General features: G+C 41.1%; 1 protein-coding gene across 1 annotated transcript in view; it reads right to left on the reverse strand.

Annotated features, from left to right (window-relative positions):
* The window catches only part of WNT7B (Wnt family member 7B), a 130,114-nt gene that overhangs the window by 9,565 nt on the left and 102,263 nt on the right, over window positions 1–18,286 (reverse strand). Inside the window, exon 3 of the mRNA XM_006127759.5 lies at window positions 4,189–4,460. Coding sequence (XP_006127821.1) covers window positions 4,189–4,460 — 272 coding nt within the window. The remainder of the gene's footprint in view (window positions 1–4,188; window positions 4,461–18,286) is intronic.

Genomic DNA, 18,286 nt, shown 5'->3' on the forward strand with positions numbered 1-18,286 from the left:
ACCTTGAATATTCATCTTGTCATAACTCTGATCTTATTTATAGAGATGGCCAAAACCCAGAATCTTTTCTCTGATCCCCTTCCCTGATGTTTAGTGATTCAAATTAAAACATTGTTTTAATTCATTAATTAAAAGGCGCCACCATTCTTCAATTTATCACTAGCGGCTTAAAAATTAATATAGCTTATAATCATTAAAATGGAAATGAATTTTAATTGACACATCTCCAGAAAAAGGGTAAGTGAATCATAAACAGTATTTATGAATTCATTTGAACAAAATGGTGGTGACAATATTCATAACCCTTTTTTATACATGGTCCACAACCATTCATTCATGTGATACCTTTGGTGTTTGTGAGAATGTTTGCAGAATGTGAAGTCCTCACAAATACTAATTCAAATGTATTTTCCTGAAAATTCCTTCTGGAATTATTCATGTGGTCCTCTCAGGAGTTCTTGGGTTACTTTCCTCCCATTTATGACATTTCACCTATTATTTATTTGCTTATTTGGAGAAGGCAGTGTGGTTTAGTGAATAAGGACGTGGACTGGAAGTCAGGAGCTTTGGATTCAATTCCCAGCACTGGCACTGACCTGCTATGTGACTCTGGGCAAATCACTTCAGTTCTCTCTGCCAGTCACACCTTTTATCTGTCTTGATCGGGGGTGGGCAATGATTTTTGATTTGGGGGGGGGACACTCCAAGAATTTGGTAAGTGGTTGAGGGCCACGCTCTTCCATGATATTAATGGAGGAGATGCAGGGATGGAGGTTGGGTGCAGAAGGAAGCTTGGGGTAAGGGACTGGGGTGCAGGAGGGAGAGTGGGGTCTCAGAGGGAGTTTGGGTGAAGGAGGCAGTTGGGGCCTGAGGTTTTGAACTAGGATGCAGGGGGTTGGGTTGTGACCTATGGCAGGATGGGATTGTGATCTGGGGCAGGGAACTGGGGTGTCAAATCTAGGCAGGGATATGGGTACAGGAGAGGGACAGAAGGTTTGGGTATGTGGAGTAAGGGGGGCAGGAGTGGGGTCAGAGGATTGGGGAAAGGAGGGACCTGGGATGTGAGAGGCAGGCTGTGGCTGGGAGACTCACCCTGGCAACTCCCGGCCAGCACGTTTAAAGTAGCCTTCCTGCCAGCCCTGCCCTAGCACAGGCTGCAGGAACTGTGCGGTTGTGTGAATAACTACAAGCTGGAGGGAAGGGGGCTTGGTGCTTTCTGTGCTGCCTGTTATTCAAACAGGCAGCTCCCATTGGCCAGTTTCTGGCCAATGGGATTGTGCTGGGGGCAAGGGCAAACCCTGAAGCTGCCTCCACCGTGCCTCAGTTGTTAAAGAGAAACGGCCCAGAAGCCGCTTTTCTGGGGCTCCCTGCTACATTTGCAGGCTGTATCCAATGGCTTGGTGGACCAGGTCTGACCTGTGGGCTGCACTTTGCCCAGGTCTGTTCTTGATAATTTAATTTGTAAGTGACTAGGCAGAGACCATCAATTAAGAGTGTGTAAAACACCCAGCATAATGGAATCCCAATATCAGTTTGTGACTTGAGATGAGGGATGGGGAACCTTTTTTGGGTTGGGGGGGGGGCCCTGGCCCAGAGCAAAGTCAGTTGGGGGCACATGCATGTAAGAAGCAAATTAACCCTCCTCCTCCCCCCAACCCTCATGGGCATAGCCCCAAACTAACAGACATGGAAAAAAGAGACACTCTCATCCTACACCAGAACATCCCATCCACTCCAGCCCCAGCTCAGAACCCCCCCTCCTTCCCCTGGGCCACATTAACTCTTCTGGGAACCGGGGGGCTAAAAGGTTTTGTGGGGCCCTCCTAAGCTCTGGGATGGAGCCAGAAATGAGGGGTTCAGTATGTGGGAGGGGAATTCCACAGAGCCAGCTGAGGATGGAGGGTCTAGATGGGAGGGAGGGCTCAGGAGCAGACTGGAGGTGTGGGGTCTGAATGGGCAGGTGCAGAAGGGTGGGTGTGGAGGATTTGGGAGGGAGGGTGCAGGAGCAGGGTGAGGGTGTGGGGCCTGGGTTGCAGGAGTGAATTGAGGGTGGAGGTTCTTGGTTAGATGGAGACCCCAGCCTGTGCCTTCCCTGCTGCCGTTAAGTACAGAGGGGCATGGCACAGGCCCCCCATGGAGCAAGGGGCAGAGCAGTGGGGAGCAGAGACGGGGCCTGGGGAGGAAGGGAGTTGTTCCAGCCCTTCACCAGGTGGAGTGGGGCATGTAGCTCATGCACCCTTTCCTTCCCTGTCACCACTGTGCAGTAAATAAAATGTCTTACAGGCCACATATCGAACTCTGATGGGCTGTATGTGGCCCTTGGGCAGCAGATAGCCCACTACTGAAATAAATGCTTCATTTCAGAAATTCAATGACTAACTTGGTTTCTGTATGTACACCCCAAACACATCAGGTGCTGAAGGAAAGAATGGACAACTAGCTTCAGACCAGCAGCCCCAATGGGGCCTGGAGCCATGTCTTGGCTGCCCTCTCCTTCCTAACTGCTCCACCCAGGTCAACTTTACCTCTTTTAAGGGTGCCTTCTAGCATGCACTTCAGCTAATTTGCCTCCTGCATTCCACCTATGACATAAAAATGTCCATTGTTCCCCTGTTTAGGAATTTCTGACTGCCATTTCAGCAGTCTAGAAGACTCTAGATCATTCACTCCATTTTTCACTTTCTTTATCTTGCTTTTACATAACGCATTTGGAAAAAAATGCATTTTAAAAACTAATGGCCATATTGTACCCTCAGTTTTTGTACAGCACTCCCACTGCAGTTCCTGAGAGGTTTGTGAATGGATTGAAGTTGTTGTATTTTTTTTCAAAATACAGTTTGTATAGGAATTGTTTCAGCCTCCATCAAAAATGAGCCACCTCTGGGGTGGAAAACAGCTACTGTGCAGAACCAAGTGACAACTCAAATTGTTTAGGGAAGGACATTTGAAAGGAATAATGTCTGATTTTTTTTCTGGTCTGTTGTAGACCGAAATTCTCTTTCTGTATGGTCACATACATGATACAATTTCATTAATACAGAAGCTTCATCTTATAAAATGTGCACCCTTTTTTCTTAGGGTGAAAACATTTTTAAAAGCTTTAACAAAATCTCTTTTGAGAGTGGTGGTGTATTATGAAAAAGGGCAGATTGATATTTTTAAAAGGCAAACTTTTGGAGCTACGGAGTTAGATCTTCAATTGGCCTAGTTCCACTAAGTGTAGTGTTTCATTGGCAAGCAGCTGAATCATGATTGTAGACATTTAAGTGTGTGTCCTCTTCGAAAGATTAAGTAACACTTGTCTGGTGATCATGTGGTTATATGCATTCCAGCAATGTGAAATTGAGAGTTATGCATTTTCTACAAAGTGTGTATTTGATTAGAGGCATAGTTGAAGCAGCCTTTTGCCTTTGGGTGGAATGAGTAACTCTTGGAGCTATTGGAGTCCAGCAACATAGACATTTTTCCACATTCCACCACCATCCCCTTTACCTCTTGCTAGCTGTTGTCAAAGGGGGGAAAATGCAAAGATTAAGCACCCCCCATGATAATTCCTGCAAAAGCATGCCTAATTTCAACAGAGCTTAGGAGATGGCCTAAGGAAGCAGAAATGGTTAAAAGCAGAAAAACTATGAAATACAGGCAGTCCCCAGGTTACGTACAAGATAGGGACTGTACGTTTGTTCTTAAGTTGAATTTGTATGTAAATCGTAACTGGTACATATTGTAGGGGAAACTCTAGCCAAACATTTCTCCAGTGCTCAGTTTTAATCTCCCACACCTCACTTCCCTCAGTCCTTTATTCTCAAGCTGAGGTGTCTGCTGAGAAATGCTGCTCTGTGTCTCCCTGGTCTGCTGGGGAGGGGGCGCTAGCTTCGCGTCTCCCTGGTCTGCTGGGGGGAAGCAGCTAGTGCGGGGTTGCCTCACCCCGTTTGTAAGTCGGATCCATGTAACCCGGGGACTGCCTGTAGTCAATGGAGCTTGAACTTGTACTCATTTCTGAATCTGTAAAACATATATAAGCATTAAACACCATCAGATAACTTTGAGATGGGTTCAGAATGACTGTCTTAGAAGGAAGGTGAAGACTGGGGGCATTCCTCATTATAAGCAGCCCCACTTAAATTCAGTTTCAAATTAAAAGGACTCCCCACCCTCCACAGAGCATGTTATCCTAGTCTAGAATACCTTTCTTCCAGCCTCATTGTTGTGCAAGTTCATCAGCCTCCGGGCATTCTTTTTGATTTCTCGCGCATCAACAAACTTCCTGGAGAATTCAATGCCGTATTTGATATCCGCAGAGCAGCCTCCCCATTTCCAGCCCTCCTCCTGATTGTAGTAGCCCTGTTTCTCTCGGTCACAGCCACAGTTGCTTAGGTTGCCCTGGCTGCAGGCGGCAGTGACAGCATGTGCAACCCCAGCAGCAGTAATGGCATAGGTGAACGCTGCTTCCCTGCTTCCTGTGGAGAGAAACCAACAGCTAATGGGTTTGGAAGAAAGCAGGGCTTACTACAAAGTACATACTTTATGTAGAGTAATGTATTGATTCAGGCAGGTAGCACTGTCGATAACCTGTACTCTTCCTCCTTAAGAGTGTTATGTACATATTGAAGTGTTTTGCAGAACTGAGGATCTAGTAACCAGCTGTCCCATAAGTCCCAGCCATAAAACAGTGCTGTTTGCCTATGTTACATTGAGGTCCCTTTTGGCAATGAGTTTGATTAGAGGGCTGCACTATTTGAAGCAAGACAGTTTGTTAAAGCATTGCACCAGGTTCATAAACGTTGTTTATCCCAGTTTTGTTCACTGAGACCAGGAGACGAAGACTGTATAGAATTCTGGTGGGTTGCAGGCCAATAGCTACTGGGGATGCTGGTAATTCTCAGTGTGCTGGGAAAGTAATACGTTGCAAAGGGTTAAAAATGCCATGTTCATTAAGCTGGAGAGTGTGTCTTGACGAGGCTGCCACTCAAGTGGAGAAGGCTGTTCATACACCCTGATAAGGGTGACAATGATATTGAATCCGTATAATAACTTGAAATGCCTGTAAGATGTAGATTTTAGAATTTTTTTTTTGTGTAGGTGTAGTATGGTCTGTTGTTTTGTCTAGGTGTTGTTTTATTTACTGTACATTTTGTCTAATAAAGCTGCAGCCTTTCTCCACCAATCCCCTAGATCCAAATTCTGGTACCTTGGTGCAATGTGTTAAAGAGTAGGAAACTTCTGGCATTTTGGAGCTCTTTATACATGGTAAATTTCATTCATTATATATATAAAAAAAGACTTTGAAATAATTGGCATGCTGTGGTGCAAATACAGTCTTAAATCTCACGAAGTTTTAGTAATGGCTTTTATGGTATCACTACTTGTCCTAATAAGATGATAATATTTCTTGAAACTGAGTATATGAAAAAAAATGCCTCTTTACTTTAGCAGCTGCTGAAAAACAAAAATATACAGATGAAAGTTAAATAAAATATCATGAAACTTGAAAGGTCGATCTAGGAAAGCCAGGACATCCATGATTTATAATTCATTAAAATTACAATACTTGGACCAAACTATGCCCAGACCTTGACTGGCAGCCGTGTCCGGTGGCCAAGCATCCCATGACAGAAACCTGGAAATGAGGCTTCCTTTAAGAGGGAACTGGCCTAGACAGAAGGAACTCATGGGGTCAGGAAAGGAGCTCTGTACCAGCCAGGTAGAACATCTGATGGGAGACACCTGCAGAGATCAGGAGCAGAAGACTTGTCTGGGAAAGGCTTTGGGTGAGGCTAGGAAGAAGGCTGGGTTTAGGAGGACTTTGGGGCGGTAAAATCTAGTTGGAGGAACAGTTAAGCCTGGGGAGGAGAGCTGGAAGACTTGAGTTGAGCTGAGTTGTTTGTTTTGTGAAATAAAGCACTTGAACCTTGTGAGGCTGTGTACATTTTGGGGGAGCTGAGTAGGGGAAACTAAAATAGAAAGCCTTATAACCAGCCCAGGTAAACCAACCCCCCTACCACTCACACTCACACACTCTCATTTGACCAACTTACACTTTGTGTATATGTTAGTCAGAAAATATGTGCGTCCAAGTATTGTGACTGGCACCATTTCAGTATGTTGTAGTTGTACATAGTGAATGTAATGAAGACAAGTCTCAAAAGGGGTAGCTGTGTTAGTCTGTATCTGCAAAATCAATGGGGAATTATCCATCAGCCTCTTAAGGTGCAACAGGATTCCTCATTGTAATGAAGATGGTGAATGAGGTCTAGCAGGAACACCAAAATGGGAGGGAACGATGCTGAGCAGAGCCATGGAGGTCTGTGGGATGGAGAAGGATGCTGGAGGTATGCATGCCCGAATGGAAGGAGAGAGGGGTGCTTGCAGGGATGAGAGCTGATTGAGAGAGAGTTGTAGGTTGGAAGTTGGGCTGGGTTTTTTTTAATAGCTGTTTGTCACTAGGGGGGACTTATCCAGCTCCCACTAAGTAGACCAAAGACACTCACTTAGCTTCATTTGGAGCTGAATTGAAATGCTTTGTACTAACCTATTAGTGAACTCCTTTTGCAAGATAATGTGACATACCCTGCATAGAATGAGAGTGTGGAAATATGAGATGTTGAGAACCTCATCTTGAACATTAGTCTCAACTCAGCAACTGTCTCAGCTCTTGTGAGCATCAATAACCCTTTATCATAAAATGCAGATCAGAAAAAAGCAAGGTCATCTCATGAATACTTTGGGTAGACTGTCCCAAACCTTGTCTCCTTCCATAATTTTTAATCAAGTTATTCTCGTATTCCTACTAATACAACTTTTTAAATAAAGCATCAGAAAGCATCAGTTTCAACTGAAAACACGGTTAACCATACTTTGTGTGGTGTCAACGAAGAAAATCCAATTTCTAATTGAATTTTTAAAAACCTAGAATGCAAATAGAAATGGTGTTATCTGATATCTCAGCTAGAACATATCTGTCAACACAACCTAAAATGAATTTAATCTTTTTAGATCAAGGCAATAGGAGGTGGTGACATCTTGCAATTTACCAGGGCATATAGGATTTGTTGTGTGCTGTCCATACAGGGTCACTACCCTTTTGCAATTGTGCATCTACCAACATTTGCATTCTAATGGTAGATTTTTAAAAGTGTAATACAAAAATTGCAGCTATTATACACTACTTTCTCACTTTCAACTGATACCAGGAAACAAAATCTGATAAAGACCTCAGTTCCCCATTAACATACGTAAATTCTGATCAGACAGGGTAGGGATGTAGGATCAATATTTTCCACAGCCAACTATTTCTGGCAGATAGGGGGAGAGCAATCTGTTTATTCTTTGCTGGAATCTTGGCCAGCCGATAATCCATACCTCATTTATGTAATCTGTGACTAACTTTTGAACTGCTAATGTGGCACTAAGATAAGTATGGTCCATTGTGGAAATTATTACAAGTTCCATAATTGCTGTAGTTTGCTGCATTTTAGTGTACATATGCATTGCAGCATATTTTCACAGCATAACCGCACTTAGCAAAGGCTCATATATACCATATAGGTATTCTTATCATTCAGCCAGGGTGCAGGGTTTTGACTTTAACTGTTTCAGAGTTGAAAACTACTTTTACTACTTATTTTCTAAAATAATTTTATTTCACACATGATTCAAAGATTTGTTTCAGCAGGAGGTAAGGAAATAAAGGATGCTGCTGAAAATAGGCCATTATGCCTTTACTTGAAGTAGGCTATGTGATGTATACTTACTTTTTAAGACAGTAATTTTGTTAATGTTGGATTATCCATTTCAGAGGCGATATGTGCAAGCTTGATAGAATTCAGTTTTTATTTTTTTATAATTTTGATGGTTAATATCTGTTTATTTTAAAGCAATTTTTCAGATAAAGATCCATTTACATTTTCAGAGATGTGCAAATTCATGGATTAAAAGTATTTTTTAATGTTTATCATTTAAATGTTCACATTTGTGGGAAGTTAATGGGAATAGGATATAAGGGCTGCTAGAGAAAATAACGATTTTATTATAGTAGCTGTTAAAAAAAATAAGTTTTATAACCATTAAACCGCAAGTTGTCAACATCACATGTAAAAATATTGAAACATTCTTAAATCACACTCCAATAAGTTCTCAAACAGTATTTTTTTATGCCTATCTGTACATTTCAAATAATTTTTTTTGCTATTTTGCATATGCATGGTGAAATCCATGGTTATCAACATTCATTCATAAAAATCAAATTCTCCAAGTCTGTGTGTGTATATATGTCATGCATCAGGGCAACATTGCTACACTAAATTAATTTCAAAACATATTTGTGTAATCTAACAATGCTGTGGTACATTCCTGTAAAAGTCAATTGATGGAATACTAAACCTTGGTAGAAAGTCTAGTTTATTGCAAAATATAACTTTACACGTGTCTTCTTTCCCAGATGAAGGCTGAGGAAGAATCCTGTGTAATTTCTTATGGATGAAGGATAGATCTAAAAAATGAAGGGTAGTTTACACAGCAGGGCCAAAGATGAATTAAGATACGCAACTTGAGCTATGTTAATTGCGTAGCTTAAGTCGAAATAGCTTAATTCAGCTGTTGGCGCTATCTATGCAGCAGGAAGTTGAAGGAAGAACACCCTTCCTTTGATTCCCTTCCTCCTTGTAAAATCAGGATTACAGGAGTTGGAATAAGAAGTGCTCCAGCTCGCCTTTATTTCAAAATAAAGGCTGGCTGTGTAGATGTATTCTAAACTAACATGAAGCAACAGACTAAGGTACAGATGGTGGACATCTTTGCAAGCAAATTTAGTTCATTTCATAAGACTATGGTTGATGTTTTATTTACCATTTTGAAGAACACATTATACATTTCCAAAGAGATTATTAAAACGTTCTTTCTTTGGGCTTGATTCAAAGATCACTGAAGTCACTGGGAGTCTTTCCACTGTCTTTAGTGGGCTCTAGATGAGGCCTTTTTTGTCCCCTTGCATTTTCCAAAGTTTATATATAGAAATAATCCAGCAGTATTTTCATCTAAAAGATTGACACAAGGATGGACATGGTTTCTTTAAGGTTGATATTTTGTACCCTAAACTCTAACTTCAGCATCAAATGATTAAACCACTATCAGGCTTTAAGGAGTTCCTAACTGTCTCTGAATAACTTTTAGCAAACTTCACCTTCTAACCTCAAACTGATAAGGAAAAAGAGAAGGACAATAATATATCCTCTTAGACCACATTCATGCTTTTCTCTATCTCCATGTCCTATATCACCACAGTCACCCGACACCTCAACCACAATATGGTCTTAATGTGACATTACAGTAAACTTCTGATAATCCAGCACCGTTAGGACCCAGGGGGTGCCGGATTATCAGATATGCCGGACTATAGGAAGGGGGAGCTATGAGGAGTCCGGGGTGGAGTGGGGGGGATGCACCACTCGGCGCTGCAGGACCAACCTGGCAGCACCTCAGCTGCTCTGCCCCAGACTTCCCCAACTCATCCGCTGCTGAAACTGACCAGCAGCCGACTCTGGGAAGCCTGGGGCAGAGCAGCTCCAATTGTCCGGCTGCCCAGAGCACTTCCGGGTTCCAGATGGTGCCGGACCATCAGGAATGCTGGACCATTGGATGCTGGACCACTGGAGTTTTACTGTAGTACCAAAGTTAAGGGAAACAGTTTTACAACAGTCAAATAATTCAACACTGCAAGAGGAGCCAAGCGCAGACAGGTCTGCTCCCACCCACCCACCCACACACACACAAAAAGAAGAAACAACAACCTGCAAAGCTCGAGGATCCTTGTGAGAAGAGCACTGCCTCAGACTGCTGACAACAAACGAATGGGGAAGAAGTTTATCAGAAGGTGGATTAAAACTCTTTGGCTACGTCTAGACTGGCATGATTTTCCGGAAATGCTTTTAACGGAAAAGTTTTCTGTTAAAAGCATTTTTTGGAAAAGAGCGTCTAGATTGGCACGGAGTTCACGTTATAACGATGCGCTTTTGCGGAAAAGCGTCTGTGCCACTCTAGACGCGCTTTTCCGCAAAAAAGCCCCGATTGCCATTTTCGCGATCGGGGCTTTTTTGCGGAAAACAAATCTGGGCTGTCTACACTGGCCCTTTTGCACAAAAGTTTTGCGCAAAAGGGACTTTTGCCTGAATGGGAGCAGCATAGTATTTCTGCAAAAAGCACTGATTTCTTACATGAGATCGTGAGTGCTTTTGCAGAAATTCAAGCGGTCAATGTAGACAGCTGGCAAGTTTTTCCAGAAAAGCGGCTGATTTTCCGGAAAAACTGGCCAGTCTAGACACAGCCTTTTTTTATAGGGAAAAAAATACTGCCAAATCTATATAACCAATTTGAACAAACAGAATATATTCATATTCTTTATTCTGTTCAAAAGTGAGCGAGTGCTCTAAACAGACTTATGGAAGACCAACTTGTTTAAGTGTTAATTTCATGATGCCTGACTTGTGATCAAGTGAAGAACAATTGAATGAAGAAGGCACACTGGATCTCTAAGAAGATCAAAGCCAGGCAACTTAACAGTCCTTATGCCAATTTATGCTAAAAGGTGAGATAAGCAGGGTCAAGTTTACAATGGTTATACCCCTGTCACAAGCCAGTATCTATTGACCCCAGCATTGCTGTTGCACCTTCCCTTTCCAAAAAAAAAGAAAGAAAGAAAAGGCAATCACATCAGATGAAATAGAATGTGAACTGAAAAAACAAACAAATAGAAATGAATACAAGCAACTAATACAGGGAGACCTCTACAGAGGATGTCAAGGTAAGTGACCCCAAACTTCCTGACAGACAAGAGGATTATTTTGCCTCTTATTACATATCTGTCAATGACCACTAACTCTCAACCTCATTGGAGTTCTGATCATATAGAAGCTTGTTCTCGGAGCAATTCTTTCTGCTCAGGCCTGTTCAGCTGCTGAGACAGACCTGCCATCTGGAGCCTATTTGCTGCTCCTGGTGATTTTCATTGTCAGTAACTGTGTATGTGTTACTCCTGTCACTACACCATGTCCTGCAGTTTACCTTTAACATAACAGAGGAAGTTGATGTAGATTGTTTAGATGTAACCTGGACAGGTTACCAGACACTTTCTGTTTGAAATCTAATATTCTCTCCTGGTTGCAATGTGGAGTAATTGTTTGGCATTTTTGTTACAGTATCCCCTTCTCCCCCTCACACTTTCCTGACATATTGTCTTTTTCTAACTATTTTAGTATGAATTGTCTGCTGGTACGTCAACACAGTTGAAGATTTAGGGGGTAGCTGAGTTAGTCTGTACAAGTAAACTGAAAAAACAACAAATAGTCTGGTAGCACTTTATAGACTAAAAAAACATGTAGATGGCATGATGAGATACCATCTACATGAGATACGAAAGCTCATGATACCATCCACATGTTTTGTTAGTCTATAAAGTGCTACCAGACTATTTGTTGTTTTTTCAGTTTACAGTTGAAGGTGTAATTTCCAACTTGGGCTAACGTTAGCAGTGTACATAACCAGCAAGAAAGGCTGACTACCACAGATTTCAGAAGGGATTGTTCTCAAGATGACTAACCCATCCCTCTTCCCTGCAGCTATAGTAGCTATGATGCTATTTTTATTGCACTCGCTTTCATTGATATAGCATGTGTGTGTATGTGCCTACATTGGAAATTATGCCTCCATCTCAATGTAGACATGTTCTATTTAAAAAAAAAATCTTTTAGATGATGATATGAAGAATTTGATCTTTTGCCCAAGAACTTTGGTGCTTATGATCTTAGTAAGGCAGTCTGTGGTGTTGAGTGACATTTTAGGCATGCTAAATATGGATCTCTTAAATGTAGCAGGCACTTTTCTAATCAAGATATGTGTTACATTGTACTGCTTTCTCTGTTCATTTACTTGAAAGTCCATGGTAAAGGTATGAAGCGTGGTGTGCTTGAATGTGATATATCAAAAAGAGTCGCCAAAATAAGCCAATTGCAAATGTGGTCCAACATCTGTGAGTAACTCCTCTCAAATCCTGTGTCGTGCAAACGTCGCTACTTGATATGCAACAGCTGAAGTTAAAAAAATATCAATAGTTGTCCGTAGAGACCGTTTTCTGTTTAGTTTAAATAAATCTTCCCTGACTTTGGACAACTGGCTGTCAGGAGTTGCATGTGGTTTCATTGGGTCTTTTGCATTCTGTTCTTTGTATTTATTGCAGATTTCATGCATGGGTGGCCACTGCAAATGATGCTTAGCATTTCAAACCTGAGGCTGTGGAGTATAATGACATGATGTTCCATGTACAGAACTGCATCCTATGCAGTATTATCATTCCTCCAGTCCCAGGACATTTTTACGCTTGGTGATGCAGCGTTTTTCTGCTGGCTAGCCACCTAGCATTATTCTCTTAAGTTCTTGTACAAGTGGGTACTTTTGTGTTGCTTGTTTGGGTTTGTCAGGCTTTCTTTCAAAAAACGGGCAATATGTGAGCATACTTACTTCACACTTCTCTACCTGCAGCTCTTTGCTTTCACCATTTACAGGTTCTCTTATGTCCATTATAAGAATCCTCTTGCTATGCATGTATTTTCCACATTTATTCCAAAATCATGATCATTTTTTAGTCTTGAAGTGTTTTGCACAACGGCTTCTGTAATATGATTTCCAGCAATTTATGGTCTATTTCTAACTCAAATAATTTGTGTCTGAACCATATTAATTAAGTGACTCACAACCAAAACCTATTGTCAACATTTCATTTTTAACCTGTGCTTCATTCTGTTGTATTGTAGTCTATGCACTGGGAGTTTATTGGGTGGATTTTGTACGACAGCTCATGTAAGCTAGGTGAATTAGCTATGAATGTAGGGTGGTATTTTAAAACTACCTTAAGGAAATTGTGTGCTTTTAAAAATCTCACCCCTAAAATATGGATATTTAATCTTCCACTTGCTTTTGCAAACTGTTCCTGTGAACTCGGAGCTAAAAGACAACCTGCCTACAAAAGAGGTCATTTGCAATGCAAAGTTTGATCCTAAAAGCACACTGCTTTTCTTAGTCAGAGGTGTATCAAGACATGGTGCTAAGCAGCCTTTTAAAGAAGGAAGGAGTCCATGACTTTAAAAAAAAAATACAGTGCCTAAAGTATAAGATGAAAGATTCCAAATACATTGTACAATTGAGGACAGTCTGTGCAGTGTCCCAGTCACAGTCTGCTGTGTTTTTACAATGCTGCTAATACAGTTAAAGCATAATTTGTGAAGTAGTAGTTGGAACAGGGAGAGATTCTTGCCTGGCTTCTATTCCTAGCTCTACTAATGACTTGCTGTGGGGCTCAATGTTTCTACAGTGAAATTTCTGGAAATGATTTGAGATGCCTCTAGTTGCTTTGGCTATCCACTTGAGACATCTGATTTTTAGAGAGTTAGAAATCTTGGCCCTAACATATGTTAGAGTGAGACAAAGTGAATGTGGTAAGATCTTTCACTGGGCATCTCTACTGGCAAGAGAGACAAGATGTTCTTCTTACACAGAGCTCTTCTTCAGGTCTGGGAAACATTTCCAGAGTGTTACAGCAAAATACAAGATGGAATAGATTCTTTTGTAGAAATAGCACACATTTAAATGTACCATTCAAGGTGAAGTGGCCTGTAACACTCATCCAGTCATGGGGCAGGGGAAAGAAGAGGAAAGGAAGCGGGCAGGCAGGTAGTTAGTTGTAAATGAGCCACAAATCTCTTGTCTCTGTTTAGTCATGATTTTTAGTGTCTGGCAAAGTTATAGATTCAAACTTCAAGGCTCACCTTTTGAAAGTGTTGGGCAGGTTTCCTGAAGAAGAGGACTGACAGGTTAGATATAAAGTGATCAGTTTTTGAACAGTCTTTATCCACAGATGGTAGGGTGTTTTTGTCTTTTATCATTTTCCTGTGTATGTTCATCTGAGAGTTCAGTGATTGGCTGGTTTCACTATGTAGTTGTTTAGAGCATCTGGAACTTGGTAAGCTTGAGCTTGTCTCACCAGCAGAAATTGGTCCATTAAAAGTTATCAGCTCACTCACCTTGTCTGTCTAATATCCCAGGACCAACATAGCTACAGCAACACTGCACACTGAAATACTTTGCTTTTCTTGAAGGGACAAGGTAAGACCAAATGTATTAATAATAAATGTACTAACTCATTCAGCACCAACAAGGTTTGCAGCCTCCTAATGCTCGATGCATGGACCATCTCTTTTTTGCATAGGCTTTTCACATAGGAAAAGCAGAGAAAACAGCATTTAAAAATAGGAAAATCTGGTGATAGTCACAAAAATCCCTGATGGTTTTTAAGAAGGCCATGCTAATAAGCTACCTAAAATCACTGAAGTCCATGAGAATTCCATGTGTGAGGGTCTTGCAGGATCAAGTTCGTCATCTATAAAAGTGGTTTAGATTGTATAGTCTACTTCATTATAAATGGAAGTTCGGTATAGTTGAGTCACTGTGGACCCAATTCGAAAGGTGCTGAACACTGTCAACTCCCATTAATTTTAATGCGGGCCTGAAGCCCTATCGCTGACTTGTACTGTATAGATCATCTGGTAAAATAATGTTAATTGATTTAAATAATTAAATAAATGTACTAATGAATGTAAACAGTAACAATGAAACCACAGTGATGTATATTGTGCAGGACCTTATGTTATGTATTCTTTGCTGCCATTTGCATGATGTCATCTTTTTCCTGTATTGTTATGTTATGTGTAACCTAGATAACAAATTCCTTGGGGCTGTGGTCATGGCTTTAGTTTTCTGTAAATCACCATGCACACCTGCACTCTTGCTGCAAAAACATGTTAAATAATAACACCTTTTAAGAGAGTCACTGAATTATGGGTAGTTTTATGTGTTACACTGCAGTTTCTAGGCATGGTAATTCTAGAGGCAGCTCTAACATCAAAATGCCTTGTTTATGTGGAATTTGGTCAAGTCACTAGTGTTACTTGAATAGGTCTTTGCAGTGTCTTGTAGGAGGATTGTTGTTACCACCTGTATTACAGTAGCAGCTAAGAACCACAGCTGAATTTGGTGCCCCTCTGTGCTAAGCAAAGTGCATGGAAGAGACAGTCTCTTCCACAAACTGCTGACAGTCTGAAAAGACAAAACGTACAGAGGATGGTAGAAAGGAAATGTTATCTTTGTTTCATGAGCAGGGAACTGAAACAGGGTATGTGGGGTGCAGGAGTCAGGGGAAGGGGATAAGGAGGTATTGAGAGGAGGAGCTAGAGATGTGGGGGTGAGGAGGGGCTCAGAGAAGGGGTTGTATGGGAGGGTGCTGGAGTCAGGGTTGAGTGTGAGGAGGGGCTCAGGGCAGGGGGCTGTGAAGGGGGGGTACTTGACTCAGTACTGGGAGTGAGGAGGGACTCAGAGCAAAGGGTAGGGGGTGGGGGTGCAGGAGCTGGTGGGGGCCACACTGGCCAGGTGGTGGCTCCCCAGGGCTGGCCATGGGGGGACCTGTGCTGTCCAGGAGCTGGCTTCAGGGGCTCTCCAGGGCGAGCCCTCGCAAGGGCTGTGCTGCCAGGGGACAGCTCTGTGGGCCTGGCTGCAGCAGGGTGACAGCTCTTCAGGACTAGCTGCAGTGGGAGCCATGCTGCCTGGGTGGCAGCTCTGCAGGCACTGCCTAGGTGAAGGGCAGGAAACTTATCTCCACCCATTTTCCCTGCTGCCCCATTGGGATTATTGCTGTCCTGGTCCCCATCTCTGGCACCTCCCTGTGGTCATTACATAGTATAACTGTCCCTGCTAGCAATCCCCTCCTTTTCCATTTTATGAAAACCAGTCACATTCCAGGCACATCCCTTTGTCCTAGTATAATCAGACCCTGACCCTGCTTTAAATTCTGAGAAGAAGCTGCCTACCAAATATGGTGGTCCTAGTTCTTACTGTTTAAGAGGGATTCTTCAAAAAAAGATGGATGGACAGACAAGCTCGCCTGCTCTCTCTCAGACAAATTCTCTCAAATATATAGTAGATTATTGACTTAAAATACCAAGTATAAACTTCTTGCTAGAGCATGCTCTGAAGCTGACTATTTCTAACATTGCAGGACTCCTAGTTCCCTCAGACTGAGATGCGCTCTAAAGCCACGTCTACCCTTACAAGCGTAGAGCGGCAATGCTATACCAATATAACTGTGTTGCTATAAGAGCACTCATGAGGCCTCTCTATACCGATGGGAGAGAGCTCCTTTGTTGACATATTTTTGCAAATGAAATATTTTTATGAACAATACCAATCACAAGGAAATCCAAACCTCTAAAAAGTTTCTTATGTATGAGATGCTGCTGGTTTCAAATTAGATGCCTGCATTTCCATTATACAAAGCTAGACATATTTTTAAGGGAAGTGGTTTCTTTTTGACATCTAGTGCATTATACCCTCTTCCACTAACTAATGGAGAGAAACACTCTAGAATAGCTGGTTAAAGAAAGCCAAACAATTTGTACACAAGTTGTTTGCATTGGGTTCAACATAATGCTGATGCCAAAATGGTCTTGCCTATTGAAAATATCTGTCTGCAAAAACAAGTTAAAATATATTAATACTAATTTTAGAGAACAGTGGGATTCCATGGACATTTCTGTATGAGCAAGGACTAAAAAATCAGTCCCCTACATGTTTGTTGCATTGGTGGAAAATCATTGGTTGGATATTTGTTGTAAATCTATTAGAGCTCTAATCAGCTCTAATCCTACATAAAAAGATGTGATCAGGAGGTCCTAATGTTGTGTTCTAAATGGTTATAAAATAGCATTTGATTCTGAATACCTTAGGGGTATTTATCTTTTAACTGAGACAGGTATCTGTTTAGGTTGTCACCATGTCTTATTTTCTGATAGATGATTAATATGCAAAAAATAATATATTTGAATTTTGCCCTTTTCTATTCTAAATAATGAAATTATCACAACATTCTCAGGTGTTTGTGCTTGAAATCTTTCTCAGATTTCTCTGGTGGTTAATTCCACAGATTTTTCATTAATAATGTGTTGTGCATAGTGAATTGATTACATAAGTTACATGATATTGTTTTTGTTGTCTGGTTGGCTGCCTCTATAACTAACACAGCATGATTTGTGAATTTTACAAATGAATGACTTTACATTTAATCTTTAAAACTGTTTTTCTTAAGAATTCATTGTAATTAAATCAAATTGTGTGCGAAGCAAGCAAGAATGAGTTTTGAGCATGGCCAAATCAAAATTTACTTTAAAATTAGGGGAAAAAAAAGTTAGTGGAAATGTTTTCCCACTTTAGAAAAAATAAATATTTTCCCAGTTTGAAAGAATAAACAAACCATTAATTACTTGGAAAAATTCCCAATTTTTTGATAAACACTCAAAAATTTGGGGGCTTATCCAGTCATTCTAATTTGTAAAAAGGGTCTGGAAGTTTCACGACCAATTTTTTTACAGTACAGTACACTTCCACTTATCTGAATGGTCTGGAGGACGTCCAAAACTTTTTAGATAACTGGGTGTTTAAATAGACGGAGTTCTACTTTGAATTGCAGTTTCCCTGCATTTAGGCCTACGTTAGTTAATCACTTGCAAATAGCTTCTCAGTTAATTTAATAACATCTGTAAGTGCTAATCAATCTCTGAATTTATTAAAACACTAGATATGCATTAAAATTATGCCCCTTGTAGTTTTAATACATTTCTGGCAATTTAATAAACTCAAGCTTTTTTTACTTTTTAATAAATACAGAGTGCTAAGCATTAATAGCACAGTCATTAACCCACACTGAAAGCACGTCTTCACCCTGGAGATCGACATTCTAGCATTCAATTTAGTGAATCTAAATTGAACACTGAGGGCAGCTCCAGCCAACATTTGTACTCCTCGCATTCTACATAGCTGGAGTTGTATACCTTCAGCTGACCTTCCAGGTCTAGTGTAGAACTGGCGTGAGAGGTGGCTTGAGAGCTTATTAGCAGGTGATTGATTGATATAGGTCTATGTGGAGGACACACTGTGCATTCAGATAACTAGGATATTTGGATAAATGGGAGTGTTGGTTCTGACTGGACTAGGAAATGAGCAGCCTCACCAAAGAGTTGTTTGAATATTTTTAGACTTAATGAAAACAGGTTGGGTTGCCTCTTACTTTATCTGGATCAACATGCCTATCCCTAGCTGTCATTCTCTCAGATCAGTTGTAATTATTATTTTTTATTTATTGTGGCAACATCTAGGAGTCCATGTCATAGACTAGGGCTGCAATGTAGTAGAT

The sequence above is a fragment of the Pelodiscus sinensis genome, chromosome 1 (genome assembly GCF_052426305.1).
Source record: "Pelodiscus sinensis isolate ZL-2025 chromosome 1, ASM5242630v1, whole genome shotgun sequence".
NCBI lineage: Eukaryota > Metazoa > Chordata > Testudines > Trionychidae > Pelodiscus > Pelodiscus sinensis.